General features: G+C 50.2%; 7 protein-coding genes across 7 annotated transcripts; 3 read left to right on the top strand and 4 right to left on the bottom strand.

Moving 5' to 3' along the window:
* Positions 1-1,954: 1,954 nt before the first annotated feature.
* FOBCDRAFT_235662 (phosphatase 2C-domain-containing protein) lies at positions 1,955-8,274 on the top strand (the record flags this gene model as incomplete). The annotated part of the gene is made up of 3 exons (XM_031182696.3): positions 1,955-2,431; positions 2,624-7,978; positions 8,029-8,274. The coding sequence occupies 3 exons, from the start codon at positions 1,955-1,957 to the stop codon at positions 8,272-8,274; spliced, it is 6,078 nt and encodes a 2,025-aa protein (XP_031043464.3).
* A 602-nt stretch (positions 8,275-8,876) lies between these two features.
* Positions 8,877-10,874, bottom strand: FOBCDRAFT_212433 (Alg9-like mannosyltransferase family-domain-containing protein). Its single transcript, XM_031182695.3, has 3 exons — positions 10,669-10,874; positions 10,166-10,615; positions 8,877-10,112 (listed from the first exon to the last, which is right to left on the bottom strand). The coding sequence occupies exons 1-3, from the start codon at positions 10,679-10,681 to the stop codon at positions 8,917-8,919; spliced, it is 1,659 nt and encodes a 552-aa protein (XP_031043463.2). The 5' UTR covers positions 10,682-10,874; the 3' UTR covers positions 8,877-8,916.
* A 123-nt stretch (positions 10,875-10,997) lies between these two features.
* Positions 10,998-11,893, top strand: FOBCDRAFT_212431 (Yos1-like protein). Its single transcript, XM_031182691.3, has 5 exons — positions 10,998-11,064; positions 11,113-11,197; positions 11,253-11,312; positions 11,383-11,490; positions 11,578-11,893. Exons 2-5 carry the CDS (start codon positions 11,170-11,172, stop codon positions 11,631-11,633), a joined length of 252 nt encoding a protein of 83 aa, XP_031043459.1. The 5' UTR covers positions 10,998-11,064; positions 11,113-11,169; the 3' UTR covers positions 11,634-11,893.
* Positions 11,894-12,348: 455 nt separating this feature from the next.
* FOBCDRAFT_6408 (uncharacterized protein) lies at positions 12,349-15,018 on the bottom strand. Its single transcript, XM_031182687.3, has 4 exons — positions 14,889-15,018; positions 14,610-14,756; positions 14,500-14,513; positions 12,349-14,443 (listed from the first exon to the last, which is right to left on the bottom strand). Exons 1-4 carry the CDS (start codon positions 14,925-14,927, stop codon positions 12,439-12,441), a joined length of 2,205 nt encoding a protein of 734 aa, XP_031043455.2. The 5' UTR covers positions 14,928-15,018; the 3' UTR covers positions 12,349-12,438.
* Positions 15,019-19,473: 4,455 nt separating this feature from the next.
* On the bottom strand, positions 19,474-21,395 carry FOBCDRAFT_212416 (mitochondrial carrier domain-containing protein). The gene is made up of 4 exons (XM_031182685.3): positions 21,165-21,395; positions 20,642-20,946; positions 19,767-20,555; positions 19,474-19,695 (listed from the first exon to the last, which is right to left on the bottom strand). Exons 2-4 carry the CDS (start codon positions 20,915-20,917, stop codon positions 19,624-19,626), a joined length of 1,137 nt encoding a protein of 378 aa, XP_031043453.2. The 5' UTR covers positions 20,918-20,946; positions 21,165-21,395; the 3' UTR covers positions 19,474-19,623.
* Positions 21,396-22,015: 620 nt separating this feature from the next.
* Positions 22,016-23,080, top strand: FOBCDRAFT_6393 (uncharacterized protein). Its single transcript, XM_031182683.3, has 2 exons — positions 22,016-22,191; positions 22,290-23,080. Exons 1-2 carry the CDS (start codon positions 22,111-22,113, stop codon positions 22,713-22,715), a joined length of 507 nt encoding a protein of 168 aa, XP_031043451.2. The 5' UTR covers positions 22,016-22,110; the 3' UTR covers positions 22,716-23,080.
* On the bottom strand, positions 22,922-23,837 carry FOBCDRAFT_6390 (uncharacterized protein). The gene is made up of 2 exons (XM_031182682.3): positions 23,705-23,837; positions 22,922-23,635 (listed from the first exon to the last, which is right to left on the bottom strand). Exons 1-2 carry the CDS (start codon positions 23,756-23,758, stop codon positions 23,129-23,131), a joined length of 561 nt encoding a protein of 186 aa, XP_031043450.2. The 5' UTR covers positions 23,759-23,837; the 3' UTR covers positions 22,922-23,128.
* Between the last annotated feature and the right edge of the window lie 709 nt (positions 23,838-24,546).

Genomic DNA, 24,546 nt, shown 5'->3' with positions numbered 1-24,546 from the left:
GCGAGTACCTTACCTTCAGTTTACCTTGCCCTGACCTTGCTCATCACACTTTGAGGTCGTTAGCTTGCCTTCCAGAGGACAGGGACAGCGATTTAGTGGACACTGCCCCTGGGACCCAAGACACCTCAGAGACAGAGGGCGTCACTCTACTCAACCATGGATAACGCTAAGAACCAGCCTCTCTCGTCCTTCATCCCGCCCAGACACAGCGGACAGACCCCGGTCAATCTCACTCTGCCCCGGGCGAACGAAGCGCCAAAGACCAAAGCAGCCAGCATTGCGGACAGTTAGTTCCCATCGTTGGCGACCACTGGGTTGCATGCTATACTGAATGTCCCTAAGGTCTCTTTGCCTGCCCTTGGACTACACCTACAGACACTAACAATAAGTTATACCAAGGTAAGGTATTCATTCATCTATACCAAGTACCTACACTGTACTGCACAATAGTCTTACCTACAACCAACTCACTCGTTCACCGGGCACACTTTTTGTTACTTGCTTGGACCTGATTGCCCTCACCCTAAGCCCCCAAGCGTCCTCTCTTGTCTTCTCATCCTCTTGCCCGGACATCGCCAGGAACAGGGAGCTCCAACTCAGCCTCATACGCCTACCTCTTGTTTCCAGACATGACGTGAACTCACCTACCACACATTCGGTCTGCTCCGTACCTTTACCTTAACCTTACCTTGTCTTGCCTATTACCTTCCAAGGATATCTCATCTCATCTCAATCTTTAAAATAAAACGACATACCTCACCTTTCCGCGTATGTCTCTAGCTACAGAGGATCTACCAATCTCACCCACCTTAGTAGCTTTGGACGTCCGTTCACCCCCGCCGCTCACAGTCACGATTTGCAACCCCGAACCCGAACTCGTCTCTTACCCATTCTACTGACTAGGCACCTATGAACGAAACTGAACCGAACTGCACTGAATTGACGGGGTGTTGTCTGTTCTCTCGCTAACAAGTTATCCACCGTGTTTGCTTATGCTTAGCTGCTCCGTGCCTGTCGTCTGTCCTGTCCTCATCCGGACCCTGCCTTACCCATATTATTCCCTATGGCCTAGGGCCCTACCATCAACGCCATCCACGCCCCGGCGACAATGACTAGGAATGAGCCCTTCAACCGCATCGGCTCGATCACGAGCTCTAGCAGAAGCAAAATCAGAGGTAGCAGCAGCAGCAAAAGCAAAAGCAATGATAACAGTCCGAGCACCGCAAGTGCCGAGAGTAGTACATACTTTGCGGTCACCGTGAGGTCCTCGTCACCATCTCAATCGCAATCGCCCTCACCCTCAACTGCCTCCACTACTCCCGCTCCCGCTTCCGCTTCTACTATCTCCACTCCCATTCCCACTCACTCGCCTACTCCCAATCCGGCACCTAACGTTGATACTCTAACACCAACTCCATCATCCTCCGCTGCTGCTCCCGTTGCGACAGCTTCCCCTGCTGTTGCTGCTGCTACCACCTCTAATACCTCGACATTCTCCTCGACGCCTCGCCAGCAACCAACCCCTACTCCTTCTGCTCGCCCAAGCGCTGATGGCAATGCTTCATTGAGCAACCCTTGGTGAGTTTATAGTTGTGATTATGATTCCGATAATATGCCGTCTCCCGTCTCCCGATCCCCTGCTGCCATCTCCCGCCCTGTCGCCGTTCATCTCGCCTCCCACCATCCAGCTAAACGCTTTCCCGCATCTCACAGGTCCTCCTTCAAGGATGAGCCTCAGCTCTCACCAACTGCTACAAACTTCGCCCCTCGCGCCGGCGCCAATGCCCATCCCAAAGACCGTCGCATGAGCGACCTCACCAATTATCGACGTGAGCTCGCCGTTCTCGAAACCTCCCGAGTCCCCCAGATCCACCAGATTCCGCCCACCGGCGGCGCGAGCCCTCAAATAGCCCCGTGGATGAACCAGCCTGGTTCCCCTACGACCTCTTCCAACATGCCGACCAGTTTCTTCAACGATTCGAGCGACAACCTCTCCCTCGCCTCCCAGCTTTCTCCGGGTCATCAGATCAGTAACCGCCAACCACATCAGCACCAGTATCCATCTCATCCCTCGCAACACGATGCCCCCGAGGCTTCATATTTCGATGGCAGACGCCCATCCGCTGCCAGTATCCTCACAGCGAGCAGTCAGGGTAGCAAAACTAGTATAACCAGAGGTGGTTTTCGCAAACTTCAGGGCTTCTTTGGTGAGGAATTCCCTGGGCGCGATAGCTCGGATGGCAGCCTACCCACTTCGCTCGCGGGCAAGGACCAGCGTGGACGCTCTTATAGCCACAGCCGCCCCACACATAGAGATCGCAACTATTCCAATGCCACGGATCACACTCGCGATGCATCACCATCATCTTCGAGACCGAGAACTCCAGTTCCTGCACCAGAGGTGGTGCCATTTCTATACCAGGACAACAGTGTACGTACAACACCCGCCTCTGTCTCATCGTCCTGAACCCCCGGTGACCCCCCCGGTCTGGTCCACGATCGACACATTCCTCTCCGAAATTATCCCTTGGTTTTGTTTTTAGTGCCCAATTCGATTCAGCTGTCATCTCACTCACATAGCATTCTCACCAGCGTGGCTGGCACACTGACATCCATCTTATAGGACATCGCTCGATATGGCGAAGCTCCCGTCCGAGACATCATGACCGGACCCGATCGAGAGCGATATGTGGGTGATGGTTCCTCACAAATTCCCCCAAAGACATCGTCATCCTCGAGGTCGGGTCATTCTATAGTTCACTTACCCGGGCATCACCGACACCATAAGAGTAATGATGATCCTCGGACACTGCGGCCGACAATGAGTAGGGACGATACAGCGATTGGCACGCAAATGTCGCGCGATCGTGGGGGCAGTAGCGCCGTGTACTCAACCAAATCTAGAGGCCAAAGCCCGACACCAAGTACTAGAAGTGCAGGAATGACTTGGAGCACGAAATCCTCCCAAGTTGATGGACAAACTTCACCCGGTCATCATCATGGCAAACGCGGAATCTTTGGACGACTTAGAAGGCATCACAAAGATAAAGATGACATTGCTAAACTTCGCGACCTACCTCAATCAACAAGATCTCTCCAGCCGAAGACCTCGAAGCCTGACTTGCACCGCCCCAGCGATGTATCGACGACTACATTACCGTTCTCGGGGACCTTTGTCCCTGGGGAGACGAGCGATGTGCCTGATATGCGGCCAGTTCCGGGTCAACGTGGCGCAACTTTCAACAATAAGTTCCCTTTCGCCAAGAAGGGACGAACTCATCGGCCTCAAGACTATGTTGACGATGCAATTGGACCGACAGATCGTAACGATCCTAACAACATATATCATCTCGATACCAACCTGAACGATATGGAGGGCATCCTAACGAAACCTCCTCCACTTACACCTATGGATACTAGCTTCGTTAACAATGTCGAGCCTGAGCGCCATGATTCCATTATCTCCACAGCGCCTAAAGGCCGTTGGGATGCTCCTGACAGTTGGGCAGTGCGACGCAACACCGAAGATAACTCATACCATGGCCCTGAACCAGATGAGATCGGTAGCCCCCCTCGCCCAGAAGAGAAAGCATCGCCATACTGCATTCGAATCTTTCGCTCAGATGGTACATTCTCTACACATTCGATGCCTCTGGACTCGAATGTCACGGATGTCATCTCACAAGTCATTAAGAAGACTTATGTGGTTGATGGTTTGGAGAACTATCATATTATCATGAAGAAGCATGATCTTATCAGGGTTTTGACACCACCTGAGCGACCCTTACTCATGCAGAAGCGGCTCCTGCAGCAAGTCGGTTATGAGGAAAAGGATAGAATCGAAGATCTTGGCCGCGAAGACAACAGTTACCTCTGCAGGTTCATGTTCTTGTCTGCGAGGGAGAGCGACTTTCATGCCAAAACAACTGACATGGGCCTGGCTCGGGCTCAGAAGCTTAATTACGTGGACCTCTCTGGTCGCAACCTCGTCACAATACCTATATCCCTATACTCAAAGGCCATGGAGATTATCTCTCTGAACCTCTCGCGTAACCTCTCGCTCGACGTCCCGCGAGACTTTATACAGTCTTGCAAACATCTTCGAGACATCAAGTTTAACAACAACGAAGCTAGGAAACTACCGCCCAGTCTGAGTCGAGCAAACAGATTGACCTTTCTGGATGTTGCAAACAACCGGCTGGAGCAGTTGGAGCACGCCGAGCTCAACTCTCTTACAGGGATGCTGAAGATGAACTTGGCCAACAACCGGCTTAAACACTTGCCTTCTTACTTTGGAGCATACCAGTCACTTCGCTCTCTCAATATTTCTTCTAACTTCCTCGACAAGTTCCCCACTTTCTTGTGCAATCTACCAAGTTTGGTTGACCTGGATCTGAGTTTCAACGCCATTGCAACGATTCCTCACGAGATTGGCGGCCTGAAGAACTTGGAGAAATTGTTGATAACTAACAATAGACTTACGCACGCTGTGCCAGCGTCATTTGGACAACTTGTCAGCCTACGCGAACTCGACATTAAGTACAATGGCATCTCGAGCATCGACATTATTTCGGAGCTCCCGAAGCTTGAGATTCTTTCCGCTGATCACAACTGCGTCTCTGCCTTTGTTGGACAGTTTGAGTCCCTTCGCCAACTCAAACTGAACTCGAACCCCCTCAACAAATTCGAGATTGTTGCCCCCGTTCCTACACTCAAGATATTGAACCTATCGAACGCTCAGCTTGCCAGTATTGACTCATCATTCGTCAACATGGTCAACCTCGAGCACCTGATCCTGGATAAAAATTACTTCGTTTCGTTGCCCCAAGAAATCGGTACCTTGAGCAGACTCGAGCATTTCAGTATTGCGAACAATTCCGTTGGAGAGCTACCAGCTCAAATTGGTTGCCTGACTGAACTGAGAGTGCTCAATGTTCGAGGAAACAATATCTCCAAGCTGCCCATGGAGTTATGGTGGGCAAATCGACTGGAGACTTTCAACGCCTCTTCAAATGTTCTGGAGCACTTCCCCAAACCTGCTTCCAGAGCACCACGGATACCAGGAGAGGAATCACAACCGGCGCCCCCTCCTGTCAATGGAAGAGCTGCGCCACTCGGAACTCTGTCGGCCACAGCAAGCTCCGAAGAGTTGTCAGACGATCGAAGACCCAGTCAAAATTCGAGCACACTTCTCAGTGTCGGACCGTCTCCTCTTAACGCTGGCGACCGCAAGAGCTCTGTCGTGTCTGTCTATGGGAAGGGTGGCCGTAAGACCTCAGTTGTGTCTAGATCAGCAACTCCGTCGGCCCCTACGCAAACAGTCAACACCAGAAAAGATTCCGGGATGTCATCAAGGCTTAATAACACATTTGCTGGATCCCTTCGTAATCTTCACTTGGCCGATAACCGTCTGGATGACGATGTTTTTGATCAGATCACACTGCTCGCGGAGCTCCGAGTGCTCAACTTATCTTACAACGACGAAATCAGTGACATGCCACAGAGATCGATCAAGAACTGGCCTCAACTAGTTGAGCTTTATTTATCCGGAAACGCTCTCACGACATTGCCTGCCGATGATCTAGAGGAGTCGAGTTTACTACAGGCACTTTACATCAACGGCAACAGGTTTACCAACTTGCCAGCCGATATCTCACGGGCCAAGAACCTTGCTGTTCTCGATTGTGGCAGTAACTACCTGAAATACAACATCTCCAACGTGCCCTATGATTGGAATTGGAATCTTAATCCGAACCTCAGATATCTGAATCTGTCTGGCAACAAGCGCCTGGAGATCAAGCAGACGAACACAGGTCCTCTTGGGCCTGGCGCCGTCAACCGTGAGGAGTATACAGACTTCAGCCGTCTGCTTAACTTGCGTATCCTGGGTCTGATGGATGTCACTCTCACTCAGCCCAGTATTCCCGATCAGAGTGAGGACAGACGTGTCCGTACATCTGGATCACTCGCTGGCCACCTGCCTTATGGTATGGCCGATACTCTTGGCAAGCACGAGCACTTGTCAACGGTTGATCTCGTGGTACCAAGGTTCAACTCGTCAGAAACAGAGATGCTCTTAGGCTTGTTTGATGGACAAGCTTTGTCCAGCGGTGGATCCAAGATCGCTAAATACTTGCATGAGAATTTTGGTCACATTTTCGCTGGCGAGCTGAAGCAGTTGAAAACACGATCGAATGAAACACCGGTTGATGCACTACGACGCTCGTTCCTCCAGCTCAACAAGGATTTGGTCACTATTGCTATCCAGCAATCCGAGGAGCGGCCATTGAAGACGCATAGGGGCTCTGGCCAGCCTGTAATACTCACCAAGGAAGACCTTAACTCAGGAGGTGTGGCAACTGTGGTTTATCTTCAAAGTACGGAATTATATGTTGCGAACGTCGGTGATGCACAGGCGATGGTGATCCAAACAGATGGTACACATAAGATGCTGACCCGCAAGCATGATCCTGCCGAGCCCAATGAGAGATCGCGCATTCGCGAAGCTGGTGGATGGGTTTCTCGCAACGGCAGACTGAACGATCTACTCCAGGTTTCACGCGCCTTTGGATACGTTGACTTGATGCCGGCCGTACAAGCAGCACCCTATGTCAGCAACATGACTATCCGAGAGCAGGATGACATTATCCTGATTGCGACTGGCGAGCTCTGGGAGTACCTGTCTCCTGGTCTAGTGACGGATATTGCGAGAGCCGAGAGACAAGATCTCATGCGAGCGGCCCAGAAGCTTCGTGACCTGGCTATCGCATACGGCGCCTCGGGCAAAATTATGGTCATGATGATTAGTGTTGCTGACCTAAAGCGACGGGTCGAGCGATCCAGACTCCATCGCGGTGCTAGTATGTCGCTTTATCCATCTGGTATCCCTGATGACGCCCAGGTTCTCAATACCAGGAGGGGCCGAAGGACGAAGGGCGATGTTCTCGATTCATCCCTAAACCGACTTGAGGCAGAGATCCCAGCACCTACGGGTAACGTGTCGATTGTCTTCACCGATATCAAGAACTCGACAACACTCTGGGAGATGTACCCTAGTGCCATGAGATCAGCTATCAAACTCCACAACGAGGTCATGCGTCGACAGCTGAGACGAATTGGTGGCTACGAAGTCAAGACTGAAGGTGACGCTTTTATGGTCTCCTTCCCAACAGCCACGTCCGCACTGTTATGGACGTTTGCCGTTCAGATGCAGCTCCTCGATGTGAACTGGCCATCAGAAGTCTTGAACTCAGTGTCTTGCCAGCCTGTTTATGACAAGGATAACAGTCTTATCTTCAAAGGACTGTCGGTGCGAATGGGTATTCACTTTGGAGACTGTGTGAGTGAGACGGATCCAGTTACACGACGCATGGATTATTTCGGACCCATGGTGAACAAGGCGGCTCGAATCTCTGCGGTCGCAGACGGTGGACAGATCACGGTCTCGACCGACTTCATCTCGGAGATACAGCGGTGCCTGGAGAATTATCAAGATACAGATCGCGGTAACGCTTCTGGCTCTGAGGATACCTTTGACGACGAGACATATGCTAGTGCCATTCGAAAGGATTTGAGATCCCTCACCTCTCAAGGCTTTGAGGTTAAGGAAATGGGCGAGAAGAAGTTGAAGGGTCTGGAAAACCCTGAGGTTGTGTACTCGCTCTACCCTCATGCATTGGCTGGACGTATCGAATTCCACCTGCAGCATGAGAGGAAGGAAGAAGGAGGAGGAGGCGGCGGCGATAAGCCAGCCGTCCTTGCACCCGGAGCAGAGCTCAGTATCGACCCAGATGCAATTTGGACTCTTTGGAGAATTAGTTTGCGACTTGAGATGCTTTGCAGCTCGCTGGAAGGCAATGAAGCCCCAGGGCTACAACCACCGGAGACAGAACTGCTCGAGCGGATCAAGCAGCGTGGAGGAGAGGTCACGGATCGCTTCTTGTTGAACTTCTTGGAGCACCAAGTGAGCAGGATAGAGGTGAGTTTGAGCTGACCTACACATGAGTGGAGCCTTACTGACAACGTTAGACCTGTATATCGACACTGGCGATGCGTCACCTTGCTACTGGTGGTGGCCCTATTAAGGAACTAGAAGATCTCCAGGGCCCAATGACTGCGATCTTGGATATGTTCATGGCGCAGAGGAAGGAACTTGAGCGATACAGGAGGAAATATGGTGCGCTGCCAAGCTCCTCCAGTAGCGAAGATGAAGACGATGACGACGACGACGATCCTGACACAGAAGAAGGGAGCGACACAGAGCAAGAGTTGTGATTGGGTTCACACGATTGGTTCATTGGAACATTACCCGAGCACTTATATATGCTATAATTACCCACGCGACACGAGGAACACGACAAGGGGAGGGTAAACAGAACGCTTTTTGCTTGCACGATTTAGGGATAGCAGGATGCGATGGGACTTTTGGATGGGAAACTTTGTCTTTTGATTAGGTGCTGGGTTTGCTCTCTATCCCAGACGCTTCGGTGCGAGGTGCTCACGATGTGTTTGCGGTCGGGTCGGGTCGGGTTGGGGTTGGGGTTGGGGTTGGGGTTGGAAAAGACATTGGGTTCGAAGACGGCAGGGCAGGGCAAGGCAAGGCAAGGCAGTACGTGGCGTTGGGCTATGGAGAAAGCAAGAAAATATTGATAACTGGCTGCTTTGTCTGCCAGGAGGCTCACATACTATACTTTGTTGCGCTCAGTGTAGATTGGGATGATGGGTTCTTGTCTTTTCAGGGGTTATGGATGGCATCGAGGAGTCCACGCAGGCACGTATGCATTATTTATACGATATGATAGGGCATTACAAAATCAGATGATGTAGTATCACAAGGCGCGGCCTCACACTCACACTGACTAATTATTGAACTGTGATGGAAGCAGACACTTATTTCGTCTCGTCTTGACGATCTAATTAACTGACACGCCTCAAGATTCGGATTCGGGGTGACATTCGAGGTCCAACCCACCAACCACCTGTATAGCCCCTAACCAGATTTCTGAGAGCAGCGACATTTGCGCCCAGTCCAAGTATTTTCTCACCACCGATTGTTCCCTTTTCACTCTCATGTCCTGCAGCAGGAGAGCCAGGCTTGAGAAACTCAACACCGTCATAACCCGTGACAACTCCTATAACCTGCCAGCCACCCAACACCTTGCGTGGGTTCTCTGCGAGAGCATAGTCAAAGCGCTCCCAGAAACGCGGCCAATAAAGTTGGTCTCCCTTTTCGGTCTTGTCGAAGACTAGAACAGGTGCCGTAGAACCAGGGTGGGGGTGGATGGGGAAAGCGATGGGATAACCAGATGGATTTTGCCCAAACAAGGTCAGCCCCGTCATGCAACTCAAGACGTCGGCGTGGACGCCGATGACGGGAGTAGGGTCATCACGGGTGATGTAAGAGAGTTGCTGAAGTGCATCGCCGCCAGGATAGTTAAGTGAAGAGAATAGGAGCATGGCAGTGCTGCCTGCGAAGCTGACGAGGACTGACAGGGCGATAACGGCAGACACGCCACGGTAGATGATGGATTTAGAGGCGCGAGAGGAGACAAAATTAGCGCCGAGAGCTGCAGCGGCAGTCAGAGACGGCACAACATAGAAAATGAAACGAGCCTCTTTATGAGGCTGAGCAGAATAAATGGCCACAAAGAGCAAGTTGGGGATCAGCAATGCCTGCGTAGCCCGTGATGTGCCAGGCTGGAGTAGTGCATACACTGCCAACGCTGGCACGAAAGGGTTGAGCAATAGCTTGGGAAGCGCTGAGGTGAAATAGTAATGCCATGGAGAAATGCCCCATTCTGACGAAGATCCAAGAATAGCGTTGAAGTAGAAACCCCATAACTCAGGCCATAGGGGCTTCTGCCAGAAATACGAGTCAATAGGTACTGAGATAAGCAGTGAAGAGATGAATGAGCCGAGGAAAGTGAGAACCAAGGGGCGCAGACCGATACGACGCGTGAAAAGGAGGTAGAGTCCTGTAGTGCTGAGAAGAACAGCGACTTCAGAGCGGAAGATGGCTGCTGCGATGACCAAGAGGGCGATGGCTTGTTTCTGACGAGCAGCAGAGAGATGAGGTGACGATTGGGGAAGTAGGAATGCTGAAGCAAGGGTAGCTAGTCACAGTGAGTTGATGCTTTTAGAATCGATGGTGAATGAGATGACCTACTGAGACAGAATGCATACATGTTTGGCAACGTCCGGGAAACATAGTAGTTGATATGGAACTGACTCGCCATAAACACCACCCACCAAGCTGAAACACCTGATCCATAAGCTCTCTTGAGAGAAGACCTGAACGTCAAAAGCGCAGCAACATTAGCCGCACCAAGGATTCCTCGAACTACAAGCTGTGCATGCTGAAAGCCAACAAGAGCGACAATGGGCTGCCCTAATCCTGCGAGGAGCACAGCACCGAGAAAAGTACGGGGTACGGCGCCGGGAAAGGTGAAGTGGTCGTAAGTATGAGAGAGGCGTTCATGTATGTCCTGAGTGGGTGTTCCGTAGATCAGGATGTCGTGGGCTGCTTGTATATTGAAAGACTCCTCCACTTTTGTATAGGGGGACACAAGTAGATGAACGAGTGGGATGGTGATGAGAAGACACGTTAGGAAGACATCTGGGAATATTTAGTATACCTTGATTTCACAGCGCAAAGAGAAAACGATGTACCTGAAGTCTTCATCTTGGCTGATATAGAGCTCTCGGGACGAGAGCTACTGTAGGTACCTTCGAGCTTGGTCGTATCTCGAAATGCTTGGTTTTCAAGCAAAAGGCTGAAAGATCTGAAAGGTGAGAGAAGCCACCAGATCAACAAAATCTCTCCATGCCAAACCGACCGCTATAAAAGAATGGGAATATAATTCATTACAAGTCTATTGTTCAACATGAGCGAATGAATGAATTACCCATGAGCTTGTTACCTCTTTAGGGGTCCTCGGATCGGTCTAACAAATCACCCGCCACAGAACACTCGTCACCCCTTCCCCAGCTCTTGTATCGACCGTTCAAGCCACCATTGCAAAAGGTACGTACCTCGAAACCAGTCAAGGTACCAGCGAGTGCAAGGCAAGTCCTTGAGATGGGATAGTTACACATCATCGCTGACTACCTTAGCTACAACCAAGACCACCAATTCTCAATCCTTTTTGACCTTCAGCGCCGTCGCCCAAAATGTGGTTCTTTGGTAGCTTTCTCTACGGTAACAATCCTCCTATCCTCCTTATCCAGAGCGCAGCAGCTAATATAGATTTCAGTTTGTATTCTACTCATCAACGCTGTCGCTGTCCTCTCCGAAGATCGTTTTCTCGCGCGCAGTACGAAATTCTCCCTCCCTGCTCAAGTCTATATAGCCCCGCGAATTTCATATCTAACCTGATCCCCCAGTCAATCTCTCTCCCGCTTCTTACGACCCTGCGTTCGGCGCTGGCCCCGATGCCAGCGTCAAAGCCAAGATCATCAATCTCATCGCGAGTGTCCGAACCATCATGAGGAGTACGTTCAACGCCCAAACCCACGCCGCGCAAACATAACGAGCTACTACTACGCCATCTGCAATACGAGGAACTAACGTAGCAATAGTGCCACTGATCTTTGTCAATTCCGTTATCATCCTTTATGAGCTCATACTTGGTTGATTAGCGGGGTGCCACATACAAGGCGCAGCTGTAAAAAGAGGACATGGTAGACTTTTCTAGGCATCAATGGAGTCCGGCTAATCTTGGAACTGGAGTTTTTGTTGTTGATATGAATCACGGGAGACCATGCGTGGGAGTACTACTCTTTGATATGGATACGATATGGAACGAGACAGGACGAGATGCGGAACCCTCTTCATGATATAGTAGTGAAGGTAATCTTATTGCATACGTGTAATGCTGAACATACACATAATGTTCCAGACGTTATCTCCTCAGCTCGCTCGTAGGCGTCTTGTCTTGTTCAAAATATACCAAAATAGCTAAATGCACAAAGGCCTGTCTAAGCTTACGAGGGCTTCCGACCAGGACCTCCAGACACCTATGTATAATACAACTGCCACGCTATGGGTGGTCTTATTCGGCTCTCGGTCAACATTTATCGATCAAACAAGCCCATTCGAGCAGTAATAACCAAGTTTGCCTTCTGCTCCATGCACCCGTGTTCCATCTTCTACTTGGTACCTTCTGTAATTAGGCCTTCTTGCCTTCACATAATGCAGGCTACGGCAAACCTGTTTCTCCTGAGGCTCAGGACAACAAAATGCCAGAGACCCAAATGCTGAATGCTTCTGAGGACCCCCGTCGCCTTATTATGCTCTTGTCTCATGCAGTGAGTGCTTCATTCAAAGCGCATGGGTATCCGTATCCTGCCATCCACTAACACCCCCGGAACACAACGATGTAATGCATTCCGAGTTCCCCCTTCCCGTATGTAGACGTGATAGGTACGTGCATGTTGGAATTACGAAAGCAAATTCGTGCTCTTTTTACGTCCCAAGCTGAAGCTGAGGCGATCCTTGAGTTTGTCGTGTTTATCGCTTGCATCGCCGTTAGGAGTATCAGGCGTTTGCCCAGCCGACTTGTCTTTGTGGAAAAGCGAGAAACTTCTCCTTGACATCGACTTGCTGCCACGTTTGGTTCGGTCGAGAATTCCATTGCTCTGAGGTGATCCGTTTTCTTTCTTTCTTGCTTCCTCTTCTTGTGCTGCAGACTTCTTGCTGGCTTCCAACACTTTGGCTAGTTCATCGTTCTCATTTCGTCGTGCCTGTATCGCTTTGTAATTATCTTCTCTTCGTTTCTTTTCGTCAACCTTGGCCTGTTTCTCTCGCTCCTTTTCCGCGAGTTTCTCGGCCTTCTCAGCAGCTTCGCGCTCCTTCTTCTCTCGTTTCCTGTCCTCTTTCGATTTGGCTTCTTCTTTCTGCGTAGTGACACGAGTCAGGCCATTTGTTGCAGCTGCAGCTGCAGCGGCTGCTGGGGGCGTAGGATCCGGTTGGGGAGCCGAAGGCATGGCTGGTGCCGTACTGGCATGGGCAAGATTTGCCATTGACTCGTGATGCGTCAGGGGTGACATGGGCTGCGTTGCTTGCCGTCTAAGAGGCGCCGTATCTGATTTGTCCCCGTTCTCCTGAGCCAGATTCGCTGCTTCGCTAGCGAGTTTTACCTCCTCCATGCCCTCCTTCTCTTGCTCCTCTCGCACTTTCTCGAATGTCGTTTCCTGGTAAAACAAAACGTACGCGGTTGCCATCCCTGGCTTGTCACCGAAGAAGTTGCGGACAAAATTCTTGTCCACCGGTTCAACCATCTCGTCGTCAAACAGGATCCATCCCCTGCCCGGAACCTTGATGATAGACACGTAGTGACCATGGTAGGCATTACCACCAATGTGTACCACTACCGCATACAGCTCATACAGTCGATCCGGGTCTTCGGCATTATCTGTCGTGTTGAACATGCGCAGGTGGTAGGGATACACGACCCTGTGAAAGAGCTTTTGCAAACGACTGTAATCCTCGGTATACTTGAACCGCTTTAAGTGGAGCGTCAAGATCTTGGGTAACCGCTTCACCTTCATTCGCTTCTCGGCCTCCTGAAGGCCACCACAATGGTCGCAGTGGAACTTGTTTCTCTCACAGAGCATCTCCTCGGCTGAAAACTTCCTTAAGCAAGATGTCACTGATGAATGCTCTTCCAAGTCAATGGACAAATCAAGAAATGTCTCATCGCGCTGAGAAGCAGTCTCGCAAGTCAAGCACTTGGTTTCTGATGTGAGAACGCCTTCAAAAATGTCATGGACCCATCCTGTTGCCGGGGAACTTGACCCAGCTACGTGATTTACCATGGCAGATCCAAGAGCGTGTCCCACTGAAGTTGCCAGCCCATCAATGCCGTCAGCTGGCGCCTGCAACTGCATCTGGCGAGCTGTGCTCTCAACGCTGTTGATGACATCATTCAAAACCAAACCGTAGAACTCATGAGCGTCTTGGTGCATTGAGTTTCGAAACATTTCATTGTCGCGCTTGAATATCTCGAGGAATCGTTGGGGACTGAGGACTCCTGTGTGGGTGTTGCTTTCCAACAATGCCAGAAAAATGTCCTTAAGTCCAGTAAATGTGCATTCATTCATGCCATAAGAAGTGGCATTCTCTCGTGCCAGTTCCAGGATAGGCCCTTTGATCATGGCTTGTTTCTTCTTGTATTCGGGTGTATCAGGTTTGTCTTCAGGTCGAACGCCAACCTGTCCAGGCAACTGTTGATTCATGGCCTGTCGTTGCTTGATCACTTGGGATGTGCTAAGGCCCTTTTGTTTTGGCAAGGTCTCGACAGGGTCAGTGGGCGGAGGTCTGATGGTGATGGGAACCTTTGGTCGGCTGCCGTTTGTCTCCGAGTGCATAATCGGGGGATAATTGACAACATTATTCCTGAAAGATTCGGAATAAAACAGAGCCTGAACGATCGAGTTGCAGTAGCTACACAAAAAGTCAGCATGGTAATTTGTCTGTGTGATGCCTCACCCAATTCGTACCATGTGTTCCCAAACTGTTTTCATGTTAGCCTAGTTCTTGCGATGGTAAGGTATTGACGATGATGAAAAATAACAATAATTCGGGTGGGAATAGGTAGGGCTCGACGTACATTCTCGAGGCCGAAGAAGCGATCGGCGCCGTCGTCTCGAAGGGGAGCGGCATTCTGGAGCATCTTCTCGAGCGGCGTGAGGTCGAGCACGGGCTCTTCTTTCTTCTTCGCGACAACATCTTGCTTGTTGGGTGTAGTGGTCGTGGCCTATGAACCGAAAGCGAGAGGGATTTTGTCAGTCATGAGAAGTAATCTTGGCGCAACTTAGAGTGAGCGAGAGGAGATGGGATTGGGACAGTCCAGGGCAGAAATGGAACAAGGAGCGAGTCCAAGACATACAGTGCCAGAACCCTTTATTTTGTTGAAAAAGCCGGCCATGGCGATGTCGTGGTCTCTCCAGTTGGAGCAAGTAATTCAGTCGGAAAGCCGTGGATAGGTGAGCCGATCGAGGGACGTTATCAAGGCCGACCCGCACGCAACAGCTGCGCAGCAGCAGCACTCAGCGAAGACGATCGCAATTGAGACAAGTGACCATTCGCAAATGGCTTCGTATCTTCTGAAATGGCCAAAGAGTCGCGCAAGACGGGAAAAGTTGAGAAATCGCAAGCCAAGTCGGTTTTAGAGTTGCCGAGTTGTGAGCGAGGATGGATTATGGCGCTGGTGTTGGCTGCTGGGCGTCCTGGGGAAAGCGAGGCGCGGGTGTGTGGCGTGGATGCGATAGCGCCGGAGGGAACTACTTGCGGTGATCTAAAAGCCGAACCGGAGACAAGAGACAATCGATGGTCTTGGCTAGAGAGAATCCGATATAGGTCGTTACCAAGGGAGTTTAAAGGCACCTTGAGATAGATGCAAAAGAGAGGTGTCAAGTTGCTAAAACGGCAAGAGAGAAAAGGCAGGCAAGACAGCTACCAACTGCAGAAGGACTTGGGTAGAACCACAGGCGCAGTCGAGGCAGGTAAGGATGAAGGTGGCGGGAGGATGCCCTAGTACAGTAGAGGTCGAGTCCGGGGGAAGTAATAGTGGAGGAGGAGGAGGAGTGACCTGGACCCAGGTCAGGTTCAAGAAGGAGAAGGATGGATCAGTGGCCTCGTGGTTGGATGGTGCCGTGCCCCAACATGGTAGGTGCTGTAAGCTTGTGAGGTCCTACCTAGGTTTGTTATCGATGTTTTGGCTATGTGTCTCTCTGCAGGATTTCACTTTCAACGGCCCTGGATCATGTATAACATGGACAGTACGTAACGGTCTCCTGGGCAGAACAAGTCATGATGAGATTAGAGCCTAAACAAGCCGACTATCGGTACGTACAGAACCCGTTGACAAAGCCCATCCGGATATTTCCTCTTTGGCGCACAATTATTCGACAATGCTAACGATAATGGTTGGATTGAGTGATCGATACCTCCAGCAACGTTCTACAGCCGGAAGTGCTGCCGTCTCGACTCTCCTCTCCTGCATCGAGCTACGAAAAGGGCCCAGCTCGCGCAAACCCCAGTTTGCCTAGACCAACGGAGCCCCCAAATGGCCCCCTCCAACTCACTAGGCCGTCATGATGGTGCCTCGCGAGTGGGTCCCCCAGAAACTACCATCCCAGAATCAGAGCTAGAAACGGAGCGCGTTAACTCGATTCCTGTGTCCCTGTTAGATCATGAGGTAGAGATAGACACCGTTCTCGGGTTTTCAGGAGCTGCTTGTCCGAAGAGCTGGTAGCTTACCGCTGCCAAGAGTCTTTGATCACATAAGATGACATCTACGCCTTTGCTCCCCAGAGTTGCTAAACGACATCATTGTTGAGGAGGGTCCTGCTTGGGTTTACGTTTACTGGGGTCCAAGGCCTGGCTGAAGATTAAACGTGGTGTGGACGGTTGATAGACGCAAGACAGTGGCCCCATGTCTGGGATCCATTGGCTGTTACGGTAGAGCCAAACGCTACCAGGGCTAAAAAGTAACGACATGGATATGGAGTTTGGAACAAGCTTCGGATTGACCACTGCGAGACATCGAAACGAATATGAGTGAGAATTGGATGATGAGTCCAAGATATGAAGAGTACCAAGATGGGCCCTTCAAAGTACAAACGGGAATTGTTTCGATGGGATTGAGTTGATGGCCCCAAGGTGCGATCCAAGCTCAGGGTCTGTCTGACCCTTTGGTTTGGCTGGAGGTAGAATTCGTAAGACAGGTAAGGTTCCATCGGAGGAGCATCGACCATGTCTCCTGCATCCCCTCCCGTCCAATCTTTCAAATCGTTAACGGCAAGACCGATGCAAATGATAGTTACCTGCTTCTAAATCAGCAAATAAACTTCTTCCACGATAACTACAGAAAGCGAAAATTCTTCATCCTCTTCCCATCTGACATCGATAGTCAACATCTAAACAGCCCACATCGGCATTGATCACCGAAAACTCCCTCGCACATGTTCCCGGTACGTTCTGCACTAACATTTTACCCCAACGGTTTTTGTGATTCGAGAACACTGTTACAATTAGAGGGAATATGATAGATAGTACAAGTACGAAAACTGTGTTAACTGCCTTTAGCCGCAACCGACGACCAATTCTAAACTAGCGGATGTATTCGAGTCTCAACATGACATCGTCAATCTAAGCACCAACTTACACTGCTGCTGTAGATGCGGTAAATAATGAACAGCGCCACAACTCTTCGGCTACAAAGCCCCCGGCCAGGATGACCTGCAAACCCTGCTACCGTGAGAGATCGTTGCCCTTTCAATAGTATCACTTTTAGCCGACCCGAGGACAACGACTCAGTTTCTGACGGGAGGCTGAAAATGGTCGAGCTTTCAGCACTCTGCCACAACCGGACGCCGAGGGAGACCAGCCACCGCCAAGTCGGATACATTTCTTGGGCTCTGTGATGCTGACTGAAGCAACTTTCGCCTCACTGGAATACCCTTGGCCAACCCTCCAGGCTGGGCACCATTCGATATGTCTGTCTTGTTCCTGAGGTGGGCTGGACTAGTTAGACTGCGATCCACCCTCCAAAATGTCATGTCTAGGTAGTCTTGGATTACTGGCACAGCATTTCTGTTTGGTGGAAATGTTTGTCTTTTCTGCAAAGATGTCTCCTCATGCAAAGCAACGCGCTCTTTATTTAGAGCATTGATCACAGGCGCTCCCTTCTGTCATCCTCCTTGGGCAGAGCAAAAAGCGATGCAAGACCAGATTTACACCCTGGTCAAACCCTTGCTCCTTGGCATTGTTAAATGTCAACGAATATGAAAGCTGACTGACAAATGATTAGTTCTCTGGCTACTCTGGATTTCATCACTTTTGGTCATCTATGAGAAGAATCTCAGCATTGAACACGGGTACTACATACAGCTTCGTCGTGTTATTGATCAGGTCGCCGCTACCATGAGTATTTCTATAATTCATCAACATTGATGCTCACCAACCGAAGACAACCCCTCATTCGAAGCGTTTATGTAGTTAGACTCAGATTGTGGGGTTGCCATGCGGCACATCCCCCGTACCCACCCTGCAACTGAACTGTCACCAATCACTAGATCACTCGTTCACAACCGCGGTGACGGTATCCTATCAGTTTGGTCTGCCTCCCATCCTGATCGCCGTCAGTCGGCCCGTTACTGTTGACATGCCTTCTTATGCTTTGAATAGGCACGGATGCTGGAAATAGCAAGACAGCAAATGGTCTCCTGACTGCATCCACCCCATCCAAGTGGCACGACAGCCTGTGTTGGTTAGGAAATTAGGTACGGACCTATAGTCCTCATTTATCTGCGAATATCCGGGCTACTCACGTGCGCCGGACCCGGAAATGTTGCTGACTGCTGTCTGGCTGTCTTGGATATTCGCTCATCTCACCGCCGTTGGTTGGCTGACTGATAACCAGAACAATCCCTCGGCATACCATCTTTTCCGACTTCCGAGGAATTTCGTTCAAGTGGATATTCTTCTCCAGTATACGTTAATGGTTAAAGCCAGTGTTGCCAGTTCATCCTGACTGTGTTGGTTCCTCGATGCTGATCCAACGTTGGGTTGCGGGGAGGGAATATATAATATCGGCGAACCAATGCTACACCTATGGCTAGTGATGATGCCGCCCAAACTGCACCTTCACCAAAGGGAGCAGTGTTCTGGAACAAGCGCCAGTTCCACTAGCTCTCTGTAGTTTCGTAACCGGCCGCGCATCGCATTGCATCAACGCACACAAACCGCGCCGCTCCCTGCGGTGCCCACCCATCTCGATCATGTACCATGACGGCATTAGACGTGCCCGTTTAGGAAAAGTCTAGATTCGCTCCACCACAGTAATACCTACGTACACTCTCGTAGACATAGCCGCTCACTGCAGCTCCGATATTGAACACAACCAATGTCAAATAGAGTTGTCAAGCGCTGGACTTGATATGGGTGTTGACATCCATTCTGCTAAAGTGCCCTATTGCCTCAGTGCCATATTAGACCCTCAACCGGAGACGTAATGCCGGTATATACACCAGACCCTCTTTTGCCAGCTCGCTCAGGTTTCCATATTAATTATCAACCAAAAATGTGAGCAGCACAGCTGGCTTTCGTTATAGCATACAGCTCACATAGCAAAGGACCAGGTACAGCATTATTGGCCGTAACATAGAAGAACCCGAGTTCACGTCCCTTGGCGATTATCAATTTGCCCGGCTGCAAGCTTCAATGTATCCTCCAGATCGCCCATGCAAGAAACTACTAGCGGGATGACATACAAATCCCTCTCACGGATCGAATCGGACCAAGCGTGGCATGCTTCCGTCTACAACATAGCTGCTCGAGACCCAAGTCGTATTCAGACAAGGATGGCTGCTGATAAGCTGTGTACTCCCAGGGTCCAGGCAGGCCGTTCCACATAGATGCGATTATCCCGACGATAAATATCACTCACCCTGTTGCTTGGAATCCAGCACTCTCATAGAAATGGTTTGTTTATTGGTCTATCAACACTGTCTCTTGCTTCTAATCCACCTGAACGAACAGAAAACGAAGGCACACCAAGAAGTCCTCGACAACTATGGCACAAGCGACTCATGCATTTTTACAAGGGGAGCCGATATAGCCTACTCCTGCTTCTGGGCTGGAGGTGGAGCGCCGCCAGTGGTTGGAAGACCCATAAAGATCTTGAAATAGTCCTTCACACGTTGTTAGTAGACAATTCCGAAGGTATATCTAGTCGCTATCGAGTTTGCGCAGGAAGACTTACATAGATCATCCACTGAAGTCCGGTAAGAGTACCGATCATGACAATTCGCACGGGGAGACCATTCCATAGGCCACCGAAACCAATGTCCTTGTATATTCTGCTCATGGCGCCGCCGAAAGCCTCACCAGGTTGACGGTTGGAATTCAACTTGCTGACCATAACATCGGCGGGGTGGGAGACGATGGCGCACAAGATACCGGCCAGGTAACCACCAGTAAAAGAGACACCAGTCTGGGCAGCCTTGCTATAGTCACTCTTTTGACCGGGCAGGCGATCATAGATCATCTCAACAATGGTTTCAAACGAAGCAAACTTCATCATTGTATAGGGGATTTGGCGACCCCATAGCGGATATAAGCCTTTGTATAGGCCAGCGACGCCTTCCTTGCCTGTGATGGCGCTGATGCCTTGGACTGTTCCGGTGTAGGGGTTAGGGATCGAGCCTTGCATACGGACCTTGACGGCTTCGAAGGGGCAGAGGGCAAGATCAGCGAGAAATTCAGCAGAGGCAGAGGCTGCAAGATATAGACCGGTCTTGTACTTTTGTGCGGCCTCAGGACCAGCCATATCAGAGTACGTCTTCTTGAAGTATTCGTACCAACCATACTTGAAGGCGCCTTGGGCAGAGTAGCCAAAGAGGGTTGGACTCCAACCCGTGAAGATACCACGAACGCCTTCAGCACGGTAGATCTTGCCCCAGGCCTGAAAGTTACTGGTGTAGAGTTTTGAGTCAACTTGTCGACGGGTTTTTACGAGATCCAAGGGAGTTACGGCAGCGTGAGTGAGACCCTGATTCTGATGAGTACAGTTTCTTTATGCTAGAAATTGGTAGACGGGGAAATATTCCTCGGCTGAACACTAAAATGGACACTTACACAGGCCATCAGACCACCAAAGGTGCAAGCGGCATAATACTTTCCAGAGTATAGCTCGATCTTTCCAGCCTTGGCTTGAGCTTTTGCGCTCGCCTTTTCAAATTCGGCTGTCGCCTCGGCGCTGAGCTCCTTGGCTTTGCCCTTCACATCTTGTACGACGGAGGAGTAAGCGGGGAAGAGCTCAAGGTGAGCCTCATAAGGAGTACGGGGCTTTGCTAAGAGAGGGCTGTAGACCGTTCCCTGGAGGACGTCCTTGGATGGGTGCAACGGGGACATTATAGCAGTCCGATGCAGGCGATGATGTTCTACCAGTCCAGTGTGTTAGTGATACTCATGTACGTCAAGGGTGGAGCTCATCAGTTGATACTCTAAGCACTAGTACCACATAGAATGATTGCAGTGATAAATAAGGAGGAGACAAAGAAAAGGCGCAAATATAGGTGCACGAAATATGATCTGCCCGATTGAGCCGGCTGTTGATACAATGCGACTCGGGGAAAACGGTTGCTGCTATTAAACGTACTTGATATGACCTTTCAGCTCCAGCGAGAGAGCTTAACCCACAAACTAACACGCCGTAATAGGTATCGTGAGAAAATATTGCAGGATGATATGAGAGAAAGAAATCAGGAAACGTCCAAGGAAGGTTGGTGTAGTACCTTATCTTGCGGAGTTAAGGTGGTATGCGACTCCCAATTCCGTGAATAACGGGAAGGATGACGCTCGTAGCAGGTACATTTGAGCGGGTGGTGACATCACGCTTATCACACCTTCCTTCCATCTTAGATGCGCTTTCTCATATCGTATTGGACACTGGTTTATCTCACCAATGAAATGCATTCATTCTCTGAATACTGGTTCCCACCATAGCTCAACCATTTGCTTCGCCTTTGATACACATACATTCCACTTAGACGGATCTCTGTTGAACGCTAATTAAGAACTCTAGCGGGAAGATCCACGGCCTGCAGATGGGGCTTGTTCCCGGAGCTGTGGGGATAGCTAGAGCTCTGTTGCTATTAAACCCCGATGTATGATTTATTTCGACACTAGCTAGAAAACATATGGGATGATAGAATAAATGAGGCAAAATCCCGCTCATATCCGTCACATTCTTGTCATCTCGAATCAAGCATGCTTAATCATTGAGCTGACAACAAGCTACCTATGCCCCTATTAGATTACCTAGTTGCAGTAACACCAGTCATAGAGTCTCTTGGCTGACGGAGAAGTGTTTGTCGATTCACCATCGAGATGACCCATGTCATGATGCCAACAAAAAAGCTCCCATTTTTTCCTCTCTGCCCCACCATATTAGAGCATTTTGCGTGACCCAATAGGTGACTGACCGTACAGAATCCTGCCCCGCGATCGCTTCAACTCTCCAACCTTTCAACTTGAACCAACTTGTGCGCCAATCACTGCCAAACTCTTTTCTTGCACTACTTATAATAGCTATTGCATATACAATGGCTACTGCTACTGCTACCACCACAACATCGGGTGCGACACAGCCCCTGGTTACAAAGTGGTCTTCTCGATATCGTGGGGTATGTGCTTCTCATGACACCACTTTGCGCTCCGGGCTATAGGCATATGGCTTCTATAGAGAATGCTATTCCTTCGAGTTGTGGCTAATGCATCACAGGCCACTGTCGAAGACCTCGACCCCCCAGCCGCACTCTCACTCAACCCCTCCGATGCCATCTCCCTCGCCCTCATGTCCGCCTTTGAGCGCGACTACACGCACCTTACCATCGTCGATGCCGACACCCGCGCGTTGCTAGGCTACATATCCATTCCTCACCTTCAGTCCCTTCTCGACTCAGGCAAGGTCAAGCCTGAAGATCAGCTCTCAGCCGCCATGACACGCTTCCAGCGCAAGGGCCGTACCTATCAGGTCATCACCATGGAGACGACCCTCGAGGAGCTTGAGAACTTCTTCCGTGGCGGCGTACCTGATGGGCCATGGAAGCAGGAATTCGCCGTTATCACGGATGAGAAGAGGAGGTTTGTCTTGGGCGTCGCGACAGTACAGGACCTTGAGGAATTTGTAAAGCGAAGACCCGAGTAAAGTGGTATTTTTAGCATGTGATATGCCAGAGCTGGGACCTAAATCCCGAGGAACAAAGGCCGCGGGAATATGGCGCAGGGAACAGAAGAAAACAAGAATCAAGCATCATGGATGGGCGTTGGGGAAATAATGGCCTGAGCATCATGGAGACTACGGCAGGCTCATAACAGCCAGCCAGGCAGGAAAGCTGCTTTCAACATAGCGCGATATGTGGAATAATACACATTGGTGAACACAAATGTTGTGTGGTGCAATTGGTGCATAGAAATTCAGTTTAGGATGACTTCATTTCGGTCTGTCAAATTATATTTGTCTCATGAGCAACTGTTGCATGAGTCACTGGGCGATAATCAAGCATTGTTACCGTCAGTCGTCTATACTAGGTCAAGTAATGTTCTGGGGCAATCCCATCTCTAAGCCTGGTAGTCGTAGATGAGCTTGGCGGTGACCTTCTTGTCACCCTTGGTCACCAAGATGTGCCTCACATATCTCCTTTCGCCGTTGATCTCCTCGAAGCCCCAGATCTGATTAGCGACCCAGCCGTTGTCGACGCTTTCAGCGATGCTCTGGATGAACTTGCCATCGCCCTCGACAAGCCAGCCAGTCTTGAGGAAGTCCTCCTCAATCTCATCAAGAGTGACGAACCTGGATCGACCCCTGACGGTGCCGAAGAGCCAGTCCGTGTGCTCGCGGTTGTTGAAATCGAGGCAGCGGTTCTCGTGAGTGCTCGTCAGGCCAGAGGCAGACTGGGTGATGTCGATGTGGGTGAAAACGTCGGTGGATGTGTTGGGGGGCTTGGGAGGGGCGTTGTACTGGTTGATGTCGACGGTGATGGTAGCCAAGCCAATTGCCTTACGAGTGAGGTATCCGATGCCCTGTAAGCTGAGGATAGGCTCAGAGCTATCGGAAAGAGTCTTGTTCTATTGCGAACCACTGTCAGTGACAAGATACAGGGGTGCATTATGTTGAAGCGGGGGAGTGCAGCATACGAGAACCCATTTACCACTGAGGTCAGAGGTGGTCTTTTCGGCGGGAGCAGCCATTGTTGCGTTGTGGTTGATAGGAATATCAAGATGTGGGTATTCGTGTAGATGTTGTTTGAGGAGAAAGAAAACAACCACGGTTTAGTAGGTTGTTGGTGGTATTGACAATAAGGCTGTGTTGCTGGCAGACGGTGGATCGAAATGACGCTATCAAGGATTCAAAGCGCAGATGTATGGTCCTTCCTCAGAGTATAGACACGCCACGAATGACCTGTACTACAGTTGAGACACGTAACAATTTCACTGAGTGGGAAGTAGGTAAGTTCAATGTCGAACCAGACAACTGGCCTCTCCTGGAGAGCCTTATATACCTATCTTTTGTTTGCCAACAACGAGGCCGAGTGAATGCGTTTGTTTATCACAAGCAACGCCGAGAGAGGCGCATAATCGCCGAGGTCAAAAATATGGCTAATTACAGAGTCACGTTTCGTTGAATTCTGTGAGGAAAACCACGGCCCAGTTGAGCTCTGTTTCCAAGCATTTACCAAAATAGTAGGTGTTCAATCTTCACAAGACAGATAGTAGGGGTGCGTCTATGAAATTGTAGTCTATAGTGCGGGGTTGAAAGCTACGTTAAAAGAGGCTGAGCGACGATGGCACAAGACAAAAGACGAGACAGGAATCCCATTCGAAACTTGAGAGGACGGGAATAATTCGAATAAGGAAGTTGAGCCGTGAATGGGCATACAGTAAAATAGCTTCGGATTTGCCAAGAAGCGGACTTCTCTTTGGTCCCGGTGGCTCGAAAGGCAATCAGAACCCCCTTCATTTTACCACAACACATGCTT

This window comes from Fusarium oxysporum, chromosome I (assembly GCF_013085055.1).
Source record: "Fusarium oxysporum Fo47 chromosome I, complete sequence".
Taxonomy (NCBI): domain Eukaryota; kingdom Fungi; phylum Ascomycota; class Sordariomycetes; order Hypocreales; family Nectriaceae; genus Fusarium; species Fusarium oxysporum.
The sequence above is the reverse complement of the archived record's forward strand: the minus strand, read 5'-3'. Positions and strand labels throughout refer to the sequence as shown.

What these genes read in the sequence shown, in the direction of transcription:
- FOBCDRAFT_212433 (XM_031182695.3), bottom strand. An exon ending in CATGTATGCATTCTGTCTCA is followed by an intron (nt 10,113 to 10,165) that starts GTAGGTCATCTC and finishes CACTGTGACTAG; the next exon opens with CTACCCTTGCTTCAGCATTC.
- FOBCDRAFT_212431 (XM_031182691.3), top strand. Translation starts at nt 11,170, where the DNA reads ATGTGGTTCTTTGGTAGCTTTCTCTACG. An exon ending in AGATCGTTTTCTCGCGCGCA is followed by an intron (nt 11,313 to 11,382) that starts GTACGAAATTCT and finishes CTGATCCCCCAG; the next exon opens with TCAATCTCTCTCCCGCTTCT. An exon ending in TGTCCGAACCATCATGAGGA is followed by an intron (nt 11,491 to 11,577) that starts GTACGTTCAACG and finishes ACGTAGCAATAG; the next exon opens with TGCCACTGATCTTTGTCAAT.
- FOBCDRAFT_6408 (XM_031182687.3), bottom strand. Translation starts at nt 14,927, where the DNA reads ATGGCCGGCTTTTTCAACAAAATAAAGGGTTCTGGCACT. An exon ending in AAATAAAGGGTTCTGGCACT is followed by an intron (nt 14,757 to 14,888) that starts GTATGTCTTGGA and finishes TTCGGTTCATAG; the next exon opens with GCCACGACCACTACACCCAA.
- FOBCDRAFT_212416 (XM_031182685.3), bottom strand. Translation starts at nt 20,917, where the DNA reads ATGTCCCCGTTGCACCCATCCAAGGACGTCCTCCAGGGAACGGTCTAC. An exon ending in TTGGTGGTCTGATGGCCTGT is followed by an intron (nt 20,556 to 20,641) that starts GTAAGTGTCCAT and finishes CATCAGAATCAG; the next exon opens with GGTCTCACTCACGCTGCCGT. An exon ending in GACTTCAGTGGATGATCTAT is followed by an intron (nt 19,696 to 19,766) that starts GTAAGTCTTCCT and finishes CAACGTGTGAAG; the next exon opens with GACTATTTCAAGATCTTTAT.
- FOBCDRAFT_6393 (XM_031182683.3), top strand. Translation starts at nt 22,111, where the DNA reads ATGGCTACTGCTACTGCTACCACCACAACATCGGGTGCGACACAGCCC. An exon ending in GGTCTTCTCGATATCGTGGG is followed by an intron (nt 22,192 to 22,289) that starts GTATGTGCTTCT and finishes AATGCATCACAG; the next exon opens with GCCACTGTCGAAGACCTCGA.
- FOBCDRAFT_6390 (XM_031182682.3), bottom strand. Translation starts at nt 23,758, where the DNA reads ATGGCTGCTCCCGCCGAAAAGACCACCTCTGACCTCAGTGGTAAATGG. An exon ending in TCAGTGGTAAATGGGTTCTC is followed by an intron (nt 23,636 to 23,704) that starts GTATGCTGCACT and finishes GGTTCGCAATAG; the next exon opens with AACAAGACTCTTTCCGATAG.